We start from the raw sequence: 16182 nt of genomic DNA, 5'->3' as shown, positions 1-16182 counted from the left end.
AAATAATAGCATTTTTAAAGACTTCTGCTGTGCCTGAAAACCTGAAAAAATGCTGCCTTTGTCTGAAACCAGTGTCCTTAGGGGCCATTTAAACTGAACGCTTTCTTGCGCTTACCAAATCTAGATGCAGCACAATGATTAGAACAGAAATCAGGAGTTTCAAGATATGTTTTTTAAAAGTGTATGTTCTTTTTAATATGCCACAGCATCTAAAAACACGGTTCTCTTTTGTGAGACACTGAAAAAACAGTGTACAGTCCGACACAGTGCTATGACAAAGATGTCGGTCTGGCACATGTTTACATTGAAAAACATTAGAAAAACTGCCGACGGATGCCAAAATGTGTTGGACTGAACAGTCCTTTAGAAAGGCACCTATATACAATAGAGCTGCCTTTGGTTTCGAACACAGCCATATGGGTATGCTTGCGTGTGATCAATGCTTTGCTTGTCGCTCTTACTGCACGTCCTTGCATGAGCTTGTGCCATCTTGCCCTGCACCTGATGCCACTTTTTTGCCCTTCGCCTCCACTAGCACTCCTTTTCATTCCTGACTACCGATTGGCTGATGGATTGTCTAATAGAATGCCCCACAACCAATCACAGGATTTCAGCACCACCAGCTCCCACAACAGCTCAGATCGGAGCAACAGCCTGTCAGGTTGGTATCTCACAGATCTAGGATCAGCAGTTAACCCCCCCCACCACCACCAACACCCACCATCTTTCCTTCAGCCCACCCTTCCCCTTTTACCTCCACTAACCTTGGTATATATATGATACTCTGGCAGCTGGTTTTTGCAGATACTCTGAATATTATTGTTGAATAACTATGTGTTCCTTAGCTGTGAACTCTTCTGGAGGTAACATTATCCATTTGCATCCATTGTGTTATGGCTTTGAAAAGTTCTATTTATCTGTGTGTGTGTGTGTGTGTGGGGTGGGGGGTATCTAAAGCAACACCAGTCAGTATGTGATGGATAGAAGATTAAATGTGGTTCTAAAGAATTTTCATGAAGATGTTTTAACACACCAGGTTTATTGTAGACAACCTAAATTTAAAGTCCACATGAAAGGCATTTCACAACACATGTTAATTCTAACTTATTTTGAAGTGTAACTACTTTGTTAACAGTCAACATAAAATGTAGTTTGCATCCCATTTTGCTCCCATAATCTTAACCTATGATCAAGTGTAGAAAAGTTTGCAACCCATTTTGAAACCCATTTTTATTCCCGTAATTTAACATATTTTCAAGTGTAAAAAGTTGAGTTTAAAGTCATCAGGAAATGCACTTCTCAGCCCATTTTGTTTCCATAATTAAACCGATTTTCGAGTGTAGAAAAGTTGTTTAATGTCAGCATGAATTGCAGTTCGCAACCCATTTTGTTTCCATAATCAAAAAGATTTAGAGTGTGGAAAAGTTGAGATTGAAGGCAACATGAAACACAATTCGCAACCCATTTTGCTTCTGTAATTGAACAGATTTTCAAGTGTTGAAAAGTTGAGTTTAATGTCAACAGGAAATGTTGAGCCCATTTTGTTTCCGTAATCAATAGATTTTCAAGTGTAGAAAAGTTAAAGTCAACATGAATCACAGTTCACAACCCATTTTACTTCCGTAATTTTAAGAAGCTTTTTGCTTCTATTGTATTTCATGAAAAGTGTGCATTAGTGTGCAAAAACAATGCAGTTATTACATTTTGATGGATTACAAAATGCATTTTTTATTCTTGTACTCATATGGGATAACAAGAACAACAGCAAATCAACAGCAAATCCACCCAATATGGGAGCAAATCATTCACAATAAGACTAGGAACATGCAATAAAAAAGTTAAGTTTATGTTAACTTTAAGACCTAAGACATAGACAGGTTTGAAGATTTTTAGGAGTTAATTGATTTGCTGGTTGATTGCTAATAGATTGATTACTTTTTTTAGCCAGTTGATTGGATATTTTGTACCTTAATCACCATATTTTACTGCACAATTGACAAAATAATGAGGAGTTTGAATTAATTTAATTTAATGCCTTCCTATCCCATGCTTGGGTTCCTCAACTTACACAAAGGAGAACGGTGCATGACAATATCTGGTCAAACTGTGATATTCTGCATTTAGTTTCACCAGTTTGCTCAAGATGTTATTCAGTTCAGTATCTTTTAACATAGTCGTTAACCTTGTGTTTATGAAGCCAGAGTGTTAATTTAAATGCAAGTTGCAAGATACATTTACTATTGCTTTTTGAGCACAAACACACAGATACACCACACATGAGTGAGTTGATTTGAAACGATTCTCGCTTTTTTCCCCATTCCTTCCTCTTATGGTAACAAGCTACAATAAAATTCATGTACTGAAAATTACAATGTCGTTTATAGGACACAGAGACGACCCCATCCTCTCGTCTCGCTGTATACAGTATGTGCCTCTTATCAAGTTATATGCCAACACTTTAACTGTGCAGTAATTCAACAAAGCATCAGACATTAGATGGAAGATCTCAAGGATGTGGCTCAAGTGTGTGATGGATGACAATTAGGACTCCAAGGGAAGATTTAGGTCAAACAAATCAACCTCCATCAGGCCAGGGTTTTTGTACAAGAGTGAGATCGGTTCACCAAACTAAATCAATCAGACCTTGTTCAGTTGCATATAACATTTAGAAGATGTAATGAAATGTTTAAGTTCATAAACTTTGGCATTGTAGGTGGGTCTGATTTTAATAACTCGATTAACATAAAACTGTTTTATACATGCAGACAAATTACACAGGAATTACATATCTGAAGTTCAATGCAATGTGTTATGTTTTCTTAAAACTTTCTTTGAGGAAAAAATGGCCTTCATATCTATTCGCTTCCCTTATTGGATTTTCCATCTCAATAAATGAAAGTTTGATAGCCTCTTCCTAGTGGAGGAGGAAAATTAAAGAATCTTTTTGGACTTTAAAAGAAGGGCAGAGAGGATAGGATGAAGGATAGGAGAGGAGTGCATTTGCATTTTTTTTATAGAAAGGTCAAATAAGGTCAAAAAGAAAGTTTTACTGGATTGTTTCCAATCTAGCATATGCACTTAATGTGTTTTCAGTGAGTAATTTTGGGCTCCAATCCAAAGTAATTCCAAAATATTTCCTCATTGTATATCCCAGAAATGAAATTATTGGGAAAGTTTTGCAGTTGGGACTTTTTAAATTGGTCTACCATCCTACACTTCAGAAGGCAATGGCACTTAATCAAACAACTGTTAAACGGTAATATAATTTTGTCTCTAAATCTGAAAAACACGAGTCAAACAAAGTCTTTGTTATGAGTATTAAATAGCAATTATGTTTGAATACTGTTATTAAACTATCTATTCACCAGACCATAAAAAAAGACCATAATTCATTGTACAAGACAGAACAGATCAGAGATGAGCAAACTCTCGCTGACGTGTTAATAAAGATCATATGCCGTGGCACTTTACTCAGCCAGAGTTATGAAATATTCATCTCAATCTCCGAAACCTGCCTAGCTCTTTCACCATTCTACAAAATACACAATATAGACATTATAAGGATGAGACAGGCTACTTGAAAGAATATGAATGGGAGGAATCATTAAACTAAATATGGTTAACTGTAATCTGGCTTTTCAATTAAAAGAGGCAATTGTATTTTAGATCGAGGCATCACAATGTTGAAATTCGTGTTTTGCAGTTAGCCAATGGTCTATTTTTTTTATTAATGTTTTACTTGAGAACTTGTTTGTGCACTAGGTGTACCAGCCTGAAAAGTACCTTTTTTGAATGTAACATTGACCAACAGTTTTGAAGATTTAAAATAAGTAGAAGTAGATTAGAATACAGAAGTAGATTAAAAGTAGACTACAAATATGGCTGTTGACTGACCTGACTTGCCTTAAAGCTAGGGTGTGTAATCCAGAGAGGCTAGCGGTTAGCAAGCTAGCTTTGAAAGCATAGAGTCCACCCTCGCTTCAGAGGTGTCTCCAAAGCTACGCCTCCTCTATCACACATGAACACACACACACATAGCAGAGTCTAAGCGCAAGGAGTAGAGATGAGTTGGTGGAATCGATAGCAACGGTTTCAGATTACCTCATGTCTCATTCACAGGTTAGACAGTACAATAATAATGAACGGAATTCTCACGCTCGCTCTGCACAGCGTCAAGGAACCCGCGCTGATGACGTGTGATTGTCTGGCGGTATGCAAATATAGATTGACAGACAGGAAGGACATCCTATCATTACATTCAGACCGAATGCAATGATTGGTCGATCATCTTTTAGTCCTGTCCCTTCCACAGAAGATATGTATATTTTTTTATATTTAGACCACTTAAATTATTGATTTCTATCAGGACGTGAAGAGACTTTCAACCAGTATTTAGACTTAATCCAAGGCCATTTTTCAGTGCACTCATGGCCTAGTTCAGGAAACGACCTCATATTTGTCAGTCGAGTCACTGCCGCCCAACGGCAACCAGTCTCTCTCTTTTCCTCGCATTTCATACATTCGTAATTTCAAGACCTCTTCGGGCTCCTCAACAGAGACTCGTTTACATTATTGATGCCCTCTCCTCGACAAACAGCGGGTGGAAGAGAGAGGGAAAGAGGAAGTGAGGGATTGATTGAGCGATCACACCATCTCTCCACTTATTGGTTGAAGCCCAGCATCACCCTGAGGAACGATTAGAAAACCCAATTACTTCCCCTCACTACACATCCACTCCAGCCACTACTGCCTCCAGCCTGTTGTTATTTTTTTATTACTAGCATGCTTTATTCATCTTCGTTTGACACTTCCATTCTTCCACAAGACTCCTAATGCTTTTTGCTCTCCCTCGCTAGCTGGAACAATAGCGCACCGTCAGCGAGAATTTCCTGCGATAAGAACGTTCTCTAATAGGCCCGCTGCCGAGAGTATCATAAACGTCAGCCGCCGTATGACAAATCTGCCTTAAGCAGCGCATAGTTACAGTCCTCTTCCTGTCTTTCTCTCGCTTTCTCTCTCTCTCTCTCTCTCTCTTTCTCTTCTCTGCTTTGGCCAAGATTCAGGGCAGGCCATCATTTGATCGCCCACAACAAGCCCTGAACTTGGATCAGTGTTGGAGAGTGGCAACGCTAGTAACCCCAGGAATGTTTTTCAATTTTAAAAACAGTAGGGATGCATAGAAATATAGATTTTTCCGATTAATCATGATCTTCATTTGAACAATCCTGAAATTGATTTTACTTTTACTCTAAAATGTACTTTGGTCATATATTATTATAACTGTTAAAATAGCAATTGAATAGCGCAGTTTGGGCCCTGTTGAGGATTTAAAAAAAAATATATAATTTCATGTACCAAGTTCCTAGAATAATTTACAGCATTAGCTAGGAAAAAATGGCATTATAACTGAAATATACCAAAATGAATCAGAATCAAATTAAATTGTTTCAAAATTAGAATTGAATCAAGAGCTTCTGCATCCGAATCAAAACGTGAAATCTGTATCGATACCCAACACTACAAACAGTTTCGCTTTTCCAGTACGTTTTTTTTTTTACCTTTAAAAGTGAACGGACTGAGGTACTAATCGAGCACACTCTCCTCACTCATTTGTAGCTTTGGAAAGTCTGATACATCCTAGTGAATCAGTTTAATTGATAAAAAAAAAAATTAATCAATACATTAGAAATTAGGCTGTAATCTAGATTTTTTTGTAGTTGTATTTAGCGTAAATGTATCTGTTCAAGTTTAATGCTTTCATGAATGCTGTAATACTTCATGCATTTAAAAACCTGCTTTGCTTTTGTACCACAAAGATACAGATAGTTATTTAAAAAAAATAAACGATAGAGAATTTTTTATTTTTTATACCTAATAAGAGATATCAAAAGCATAGCTTGACTGAAGCTTGTAGCTTTAAAAGCTACTTTCAAAGTAGCATCCCCAATGCTAATGTGGAGTTTTTTGGATTTCATTTATAGCCATGTCAAAGTCTTGGCATCATTTTAAATAACACGATGCTTGAAGCCACAGGGTGCAGGGCTGCCTGAATCTGAACATTTTGCGGTGGCAGGGGCGATTAGAGGCCATTGGCAGAGAGAGGCAGGAGATGGCAGATAGGATCCCATACAACAGACGTACGGTTTTTTTCCCCCCCATTTCCATTTGGCTGTGTGTCTAGCTCCATCAGCCTCAGCTATTTTATGCCTGGCTTAAGTCGTGGAAGGATCTGGCAAAACACCGAAATGCACTGGTCATGTAGAAATTGCCAGCGGCACCATTAATAATTTACAGTAATGAATCCTGCCGCCTCTGCATGCCGCTGGCGGAGGACACACATATACATCACTTCCTAGTCCCTAAATGTCTTAATTTGTCTTTGATGGCTGTTACATTTAGATGGTTTTGTAAATGAAATCATGACAGAAGGGTGATCAATTACAATGATACCTACAACACCGCACTGGAGCGTGATCAAGTTGCTATTATTTTTGGTTAAGTGTACAGTTTGCCAAATTTTCCACCCAAAGAGATAGTGGTCTCAACAAATGTATTCTCATGCCCTCGGATGCTGGACTAGTTTTAGGGTGTAGTAACTAAGGAATATTAGTTCGCTTATAACTGCATTTTTCAGTAATGTGACTGTAGTTCAGCTGTTTTCATAATATTGTAGCTTTTCCTGTTACAATGTAAGTTTCTGTAAAGCTGCTTTGAATGATGATTGTTGTGATAAGCGCTATACAAATAAAAATGACTTGATTTTCAGAAACAAGCTACATTTTTTCAACAAATAGCGGCGTTGCGCGGCAAAAAGACTACATCATTATATTATATTATATATATGGAGTGGTGGTGGTGTAGTGGTCTACAGCACATAACTGGTAATCAGAAGGTTGCTGGTTCGATCTCCACAGTCACCACCATTGTGTCCTTGAGCAAGGCACTTAACTCCATGTTGCTCCGGGGGGATTGTCCCTGTAATAAGAGCTCTGTAAGTTGCTTTGGAAAAGCGTCTGCCAAATGCATAAATGTAAATATTTAATGTCAACCTGTTTTGCACATTTCTCAACAAATTGCTGTGTAGAGTGACAAAATCACTACATTATTGGATTAAATGTTTACCTATATAATCATTGTCCACTGTTAATTAATGATACCTAATGTATTCACTAATGTTTATGTATACAAACTTATTGTAAAGCGTTACTGTCAAAGGATCGTTATATATCTAAAAAGATATCACCCCCTTAAACAGCTTTAATCTAGTTTAATCTACTTTTTGTCAGTAACTTGTAGTGTAACAATTGGTGCATTCCTGTCATGTTGGAATTACCAAAAGCATTCACGTCTTCCTAGAACTCGTAACTCGTTGATTCATGTAAAAATAACCAATATGGCAGCATACCATTGATGCCTGGAGCATATATTTAGTTCTTCAACTTTTTCCAAGAACATATAGAGGTGAATTTACATTTTACCTTTATGCATTTGGCAGACGCTTTTATCCAAAGTGACTTACAGTGCACTTATTACAGGGACAATCCCCCCGGAGTAACCTGGAGTTAAGTGCTTTGCTCAAGGACATGATGGTGGTGGCCATGGGGATCAAACCAGCAACCTTCTGATTAACAGTTATGTGCTTTAGCCCACTACGCCACCACCACTCACCACTCACCACTCTCAATTAAGGAATTAATTTGGTGATGAACATTTAGCTGTAATCAAAAACAAAGCTGTTTTGGTGTTATGAGGACGTGAATTGCTTCGAGTAGAACCTACAAGTTGCTATCTCGTAATTGCAGTAATTCTGACATGACATGAACACACCATAAATACATTTATAGTTGCTTCACTGTTGTTTAACTACTTTAAATTATGATTAGCTTGCCAAGTCGCAGTTTCAAAGTAGCTTCCCGAACAGTTTCACTCATTTCTTTGTCTTTCTCTGTACTTTTTTCTTTGTTTAAAGAAAATGAAGGGCATACTTTCCGAAGTCGCGAGCAAAGACATTCCTCCAAGTTACATGTGATGCAATCATGGTAAAAGAGTATGGTGAAGGTCTATAAAGTCATTTTTCATTCTGTGTTTCCGCGCTCTGTTACACCCTGAAGCATTTCAGCCGTTGACATGCTGTAAACAGTTCCTTTTCACCATGCAGCCTTGAGATTGCTTTTATGGTTGTGTCAAGCTCAGGAACATATTGAAAGCAGTTGTGTGCAGTGAATTTAGAAAGAACAACTATTTCAGGAGCAGCAGACATGTACATCGAAATGCGAAAATGTGTGCAATTGAGTTTGACAGTTGCATTTCAAAAGCCTTCCATTAGCATAAAGAATTTCAGGAACATGTAGTGAATGAATCAATGTTCTTGTAAGGCGAAAACATGCTAATCATGACACATGGCAATGCCTATTCTGTGTTCTAACTTTAACAGATCCCTTCCACTCTTGCTGTTGTAGGTGGGAAAGGCGGTAAGAAAAAGAAGACCAAAGCAAACGCCAAGCCCTCCAAGATGAACGGATCCAGCTGGGCTAACGTCCCCCTGCCACCCCCTCCTGTCCACCCTCTTCCGGGCACAGAGATGGACCACTACACATCAGAACACCATAATGGAGGAGGGTATGGACCCAACCAGTTATACAAACTTATATATGCAGTCGATAGAGGAGAGTGGGGTAAGCTGTGCCACGTTTGACAAAATATAAGAAAGATGTCAAACTAAAACACTGAATTAGAATTTTGATTAAATAAACTGAAATTAGAGGGAAGAACATCTATATGACAGGGCAATAGAAATAGGGCCAATAAAAACAAGCAGTCCAGTGACACAAATTGCCCAATGTTAGGGGTAAACTGTGTCATGTGAAGGGGTAAGATGAGTCATTGGGGAATATCTGAAATATCTGATATCCAGCTGGGAAAAGGTTTAATATTTAACATATTTTAATGTGGCAAAACCATTTTCAACATTTTGTAATATTATTGATGGTATTTAGATATAAAGATCACTATCAATACTTGTCGAGCCACTGGCACACTTTACCCCACAGCTACCATTTTGGGGAAAATGCTTCATTTGTTCATGGAAAATCTTTAACCAAAAATGTACTTGATTCTATGCAATGGCAATTTACCAAAAAGCATATTGTATATATTTTTACCTGGATACGTTACTGTTTTTAGGATAAAAAATATAAATGTGCATTACTTTTCTTATGTGGATCTTTCAATCACATGCAAATGTATGTGATTTCCCCTTTCTAAAAATATGGTCACGTGACAAAAATTGCACACGGTTTGCTAGATTAAGGATGTGACACATCTTACCCCACTCTCCCCAATTATAATTGCAAATTGCAAATTCATTGGTCATGTTTATAATATCTCGAGATGATGACCCATGTAATTAAACATTGGATTTCCTGAATCAATGATGCAAATGGTGGTTTTAAAGATGATGTCCATATGGATTTATTCAGCAACTTGTTCTTACCAGCCAGTACTAGCCAGTACTAGCCAAAATCAGCTAGTGGCATATATTTATTCCTCAGAGAGTTCATCAAGCCACAGTACTACTGAGTGATTCATTTATTGTTTATTATCAATAGATGGGATGTTCCTGCCAGTGTGCGATAGTATTAAAACTGGATTTGACAAACTGTTCATGCTCAGCATCTTTTAATGCACTTTCGCCTCTGACGGCACCGCACCCTGGTGTGATACGAGCATCAGCCCATCTGTACAGTTACAAGAAAACATGAAAGTAGTGAAACAAATTAAATGTCTTGCCTTGAGAGGTGTGCTTGCCTTTCAACCCCGTTAATTTCCATCTCGGAGAGTCATCTGCCTTAATAGGCTCTCTGGCAAATGAGGAGTCTCCTGCACTGTAAATCTCACCACTGTCTTTAATGGCTTAGATTAAAACTGTTATGTCCTATGAGATGTGCACTGACAAATTCCTCTAATGAACATTGGCTTTATGACATGTATTATTTCACCAAGTATAAGCACAGTTCAGGGAAATAAAAAATGCAGTCATTCTGCCTCAACTGCCTGTATTAAATATTATTTTTGCCGTGTAACAGTTTTGGCTGTTTTGCACATGGTATTTTAACTCTAAAACATGGGTCTTATTCCCTAACCACCCACAATCCTGTGTAACTAGGTAAAATAGCACTGCATTGAGAGTATTTCGATTAAAGTTTTTTAAAGTTTTTCTCATTGCAAACACACCTCTTGTCTGTGTAAATTATGCTGTTTGCTCGTATTGCATTAACGTTTCACTATTACCACCAGGTGTTAAATGGATTTTGTTTCGTTTTTTGTATAGTAAGCAATTTTTATTAGTAATGAAGTGCAAAAGGGATCCGTCTTCGGTCCTTCTTTGGTTGAATTTTTCTTCCATCCTCATATGTTCCAGCTATGATAGTGATGGCTGGGGCCCACCATTGCCTGTGCAGACGTACTTGCACCAGGGTTTAGATGATGAGCTGGAGGAAGAAGAAGAACGGGTGCCCACTCCTCCCATCCGGGGCATTGCCTCTTCGCCTGCAGCTGTGTCATTTGGCAAACAGTCCACAGCCACACTGAGCCCCTCTCCACGTGAGGAAATACAGCCCATGCTCCAGGCCCACCTTGATGAACTAACCCGTGCTTACCAGCTGGACATGGCCAAACAGATTTGGTAAGATACTCTTGAACTTAAAGCATCAGTTTCCAAATAGATTTCCCAAGATCTTCTACTACCTCCAACTGCCCCAACTAACAAATAAGGCTAGAGCCTTTCTCAGAACTAACTAACTAACTGACCCATTTTTGCAATAAATTTTAATGACTTTAAGGGTGATTTTTTTGTTGATGTATGAAGTCAGTTCCCCTCAAGTTCACACAGGTGCCCTAGCAGAGTAACAACAGGTGTACTGTAGTTCATCACAATAAATAATATTCTGGGTTCAACACAAGTTAAATTCAATCAACAGCATCTGTAGTATAATGTTGATTACCACAAAGATTTATTTTGAATTCTTTAAAAAAGAAAAAATCAAGGTTACAGTGAGGCGCTTACAATGGAAGTGAATGGGGCAATTTTTGGTGGGTTTAAAGGCAGATATGTGAAGCATATAATCTTTTTTTTACATTACATTATTTTATTTTATTTTTTTCTGTTAAAACGTATGTATTAATTGAGCTGTAAAGTGCTTTGAATCATAATTTTTACAGCCGTTTTAGGATTTATTGACATTAAATCGTCATGGTAACGAAGTTGTAAAATTGGCTATAACTTTACACGGAAAAGATTACTAAGTGATTTTATCACACTAAAATCATGTTTACATGCATATTCTTTATTTATGTCTTCTGGCTATACATTTGAAAAAGTGAGTATTTCAATGTTCAAAAATTGGCCACCATTGACTTCCATTATAAGTGCCTCACTGGAACCCAGATTTGGGCTTTTATTAAAGAAACGGAGGAAATTAAATTCATTTTTGTGGCAACTGCTGTCGATTGAGCTGTACTTGTACTGAACCCGGAATATTCCTTTAACGGTCGACGTGTTCCAATACGTTTTGTCTTAATTTTGAACAATATATGTCTTTTATTATCAAGTTTATCACCGAAAAAAACAGTAAAAATGTTGCTTAAAATGTATTAGTTCAATATGTATTTAAAACAAATGCCACTTGGCTTGAAATTGTGTCAAATAATACAAAGGCATTGATAAATGTTAAAGTGTCCTTACGTATTCAAAATGTTTAGAGGACACTGTAGTTTTCTGTAGTTTAATTGGGATAGGACAAAGAAAAATAAGGGACACATTGTCCCTCCCTCTGCATATTCAAATCGAATACAACTAAATGTAGCTGAATTAAAAATCAAAACAATTGTTCAGTCATCCACCCCAAACTGTGTTTTTCGTAAAGCCCCCTTGCTAAGCCCAAGCTTTAGCCTGTCTTTTCGAAGAAACCGACTTACACTTATTACAGTCGGCACTGAGGGAACAGGCTTCTCTTGTCAGGAGAAATATGTCATGTTACCTCCATAATAAGTACGTAGCTCACAATGTGTTTTTGACAACTGGGAAGAGCCCATAATTTTATCCAAATCCTGTCATAGACCACTTCAAAGCAACAGCGCTACACAAACACACCAATACACACACACACACACATATATATATATATATATAGACACAGTCGGGCTGTAATCGAACCTAGCTGTCTAGTGGGTGGCAGCCACAGCAAAGACATGCCTGTGGTCGTAGCCATTCTATCCTCTTCAAGCTGCAATTAGCAGGTCATTGTGTTAGCATGCAAACTGTAGTGCTCCTGAATTAGCCGAATTGTTCTGATTCATTGGAGACATGACAAGGAATGTTCTAGGACTACCAAATTTCACCTGACAGTGTGCACACCCCACGCATTTCTCTTTTATTTAGGCTTGTCGCTCATTGACACCCTTTGTCTACTGTTGACATCTCTTGAAACGCTCACTTGCTTATGCATGCTATGAAAAGCATGCTATGTTTGTGTCTGACGTTTGGAATTCTGTGCAGGCACATGCAGAGTGGGTCTTACCCGCCCCAGGCCCCAGCGCCGCCCGTGGGCTACGTCTCCAGCACCCTAGTGTCTGATATCGAGACAGACATCCCTGATGAAGATGACGACGATGAGGAGGACGAAGGATACGAGATGTCACCACCAATTAGGGGCATCGAACACACGCCAGGCTCCAGCATAGACAACTTGGACAGCTCGGTTACGGGTAAGCGTATTTTTTGGTTATCGTCATACACAACCAATAATTCAAAGCTGGAATAACGAATAGCAAATTATATAACTAATTATTTTACATGTTGAACATTTCATTGTTCTTTAAAAGAGCAAAAAGACCTATTTTAAAGATTATTTATGATGAGCTGGCCAGTGCGATATTCCTCTCAGAGTTGCACTGACACCTAGTGGTGTGGATGCAATGCAGTGCAAAACAGCTTTTATTAGGTTACTGATTTTATGTATCATGAGATTCTTCATCTCATGTGAGTGGTTATGATTTGAAATATATTTTTTAAACCTTAATTGATTTCTTTAGGGGTAAAACTTATATACTTCAAAATATATACTGAGTGCACCTTGAAACTTCATTCGGTTTGGAGCACTGTTAGATGGTCAATGCAGATAAATTTTTTCCCTATGCATTCACTCCAATTCATTTGCATGTTATATAACGGTTGTTCTAATAATCTGGGATTTTTATCTTTTTAATTCATAGCAGGATTCGTGTATGGACAAAGGGGAAAAATATAATTATAAAAATGTTTTTAAATTTTTTTAATTATAATACAGTGCATTTGGTGCAATTCTACAAACGATATGATCTGTCCTCATATCAAATTGCAATGCAAACGCATGTGCAGCGCAAAGATAAGATAAAATGTCAGTAACAGTTTCTAATCTCAAAGCAGTATATTTTGAGTCCAGTATGCACTTTGAGATTGTATTGCTGATGTTTACAAAAAAACAGCAAAAAAAACATTCATGGTTTATTCACATGTGAACAACATGTGGCAGCTTTGTTTGCCTACTGAGAAAGACACTGTGAAATACTGTGATTCGCCCACTGCCTGTGTGTAAACAGCTACATCATTTTGTCATTATGTGTGTGCGGGGTGTTTATTTCCACCTCACTTGAATATAGCAGCATTTAAATCTAGTTTGCTCAGGCATTTGGGGATACACTGAACATTTGAGTCACCTACGCCCCTAAGGATAAATGAACATCAAATAATGAGTCCACATTGAAAATTCATGCTTTTTATATTCACTCAGTGTTAATCTGCTAATATCTGCTAAAACATTTATTAATTTAATAAAAGATATATTGATATAATTAATTAGAAATAATTTAGATAATTACATACTTAATTGTGTTAATTAATTTAGTATTAATTGATATTATTGCAAAATTGTATAAACACAAAATAGATGCACCTGACTTTTGGACCCCATTCGATATCCTCTCAGGTTATATACACACTTTACTGTACATACACATACATAATATACACAGATGTTATAAAATTATTTCACCCAATCACAGACCTTGATGCCCATTTTTCCCATGAAGAGTTTGAATAAATGTCACGTTCATGGCTCCATTCCCCCATTCAAGACAGGAGGCACCATTTCCATTTTACAACATATTGAAAGGGTTTTATGGGCCGTCTGTCATACAGGACACGTGAAGGGTATGACATTGCAGGGTTGAAAACTAAGAGTCCTCTTTTTTTCCATTTTACCTCAGGACTGTGTTCAAATTGGACAGTGATCTTCCATGCATTATCATTGTGCATGACTGATTTGCATCCTTTTGTATGTCTGAAACCAGTTCTATCTGATCTTGTTGCCCCTTTGATGGGGTTATTCAGAAACCATTCCTGGATTCACAATTGTACATCAACAATTTCTGAGCAAAGAGAAGAAATGCAGAGGTCAACAGAGGACACAAATAGAGTGACCTCAAACAGAATACGATCCCTGAAGGCTAATTTATATGTACTGGGTGAACAGGCTTCGCTTAGTTCACCTACAAATGATGACGAAATGCAGTGACGTTTATGTTCTAACAAAGTGTTTATTTGGTAATATTTGTCCTGTTCACATTTCATCTCTGAACTTCTTGACCTAGGAGAATTTGCTGGTCAAAGAACATTGATGATTGGTTACGGTAATCATGGGTTTGGACGTAACGTTTTATATTTACAATCGCGTGTGCCAGCTGAGGTGTTGTTACCTAGGTTACTGTTGTTAAAATGGATAACTTTCTTAAGTCTCTCAGAGATGGTGTGGAAGTATACTTTAGTACAAGATTTGCAACACAAACACTACAAAGACAGTGTGGCCACATCAAATGAGTATAGACAGATTGGAGTTTTTAAAAGTGGATGGGGCCTTACCAAGTTTATTAAAGCAAAGAAGCTACACAACACTAAAATCGGCGGTCCACAAAGAGAAAAACCTGCATTATTGGCTTTACTTGTGGCTTTAACAGTATGTTAAACACTGTGACATGACCCTAAATTAACGGGTAATTATTTATTTATTATATATCCCCTTTTCTCCCAATTTGGAATGCCCAATTCCCACAACTTGGTAGGTCCTCGTGGTGGTGCGGTTACTCACCACAATCGGGGTGGCAGAGGACAAGTCTCAGTTGCCTCTCTGCTTCTGAGACCGTCAGTCTGTGCATCTTATCACGTGGCTCGCAGTGCATGACACTACGGAGACTCACAGCATGTGGAGGCTCATGGTACACTCCGCGATCCATGCCCTCAGTGGGGCGCGTGGTAAGTTGTGCAAGAACCACTAATCGCGACCACAAGGAGGTTATCCCATGTTACTCTACCCTCCCTAGCAACTGGGACAATTTGGTTGCTAAGGAGACCTGGCTAGAGTCATTCAGCACACCCTGGATTCGAACTTGTGACTCCAGGGTTGGTAGTCAGCATCAATACTCGCTGAGCTACCCAGGCACCACAAACTAATTTTAAAACAAAGTTGCGCATCGTATAAACGCCGGCTTCGAACGCCTTGGGTGCTTTAGTTCGTCCGGGAGAAAAAAGTTTGGCTTCTTTATACTATAAATCAGGCTTTAGATATACAGTATGTATATATAACAGATAGATATATGACCCTAAATATACTTTTAATAAGTATTAAAAGTACTTAAGACCTATTTTATATTCAAATTTCATCCAAGATTGTCTTAACAAACGTAACTTTTATAATGTATCTTTGTTTTAATAAAATGTTAAGAAGAGTAGAACATTGTTTATTGTTGTTTTGAGAGAATACGAGAGAATACACTTTTGGGTCGTTTACTGTAACATACAAACATTTTAAAAAGTTGAGGTACTGATCACTGAATTAAAGATGAATGTTTTTTTTCTTCATGTTTAATTATTTATTGCATACACAACCCTCAGAAGATTGGTGAGTATGTAAGAGTAGCAGTTTTTTATGAGTGTTCTAATTTGAGTGGTGAGCTCACTGTCCTAGTCCTCCCTGCTCCCATAAACCCTAGCTCCGGCTGCAGCAAGCGAGGTCACGTGTCCTGAGGCGGATGTCTCCGCCCATTCGTCAAGGGGAATGATTATGATGTTTAATGATATGCAGATGAGGG

At 37.9% G+C, this 16182-nt stretch overlaps 1 protein-coding gene across 2 annotated transcripts in view; it reads left to right on the top strand.

The window, feature by feature from the left end:
• LOC127631839 (roundabout homolog 2-like) overlaps window positions 1–16182 on the top strand; it is a 555763-nt gene that overhangs the window by 528274 nt on the left and 11307 nt on the right. For both annotated transcript variants that reach the window (XM_052110211.1, XM_052110210.1), the window contains exons 25-28: window positions 536–661; window positions 8460–8619; window positions 10421–10684; window positions 12557–12765. In XM_052110211.1, coding sequence (XP_051966171.1) covers window positions 536–661; window positions 8460–8619; window positions 10421–10684; window positions 12557–12765 — 759 coding nt within the window. The remainder of the gene's footprint in view (window positions 1–535; window positions 662–8459; window positions 8620–10420; window positions 10685–12556; window positions 12766–16182) is intronic.

The sequence above is a fragment of the Xyrauchen texanus genome, chromosome 38, assembly GCF_025860055.1.
Source record: "Xyrauchen texanus isolate HMW12.3.18 chromosome 38, RBS_HiC_50CHRs, whole genome shotgun sequence".
Taxonomy (NCBI): Eukaryota; Metazoa; Chordata; class Actinopteri; order Cypriniformes; family Catostomidae; genus Xyrauchen; species Xyrauchen texanus.
The sequence above is the reverse complement of the archived record's forward strand: the minus strand, read 5'-3'. Positions and strand labels throughout refer to the sequence as shown.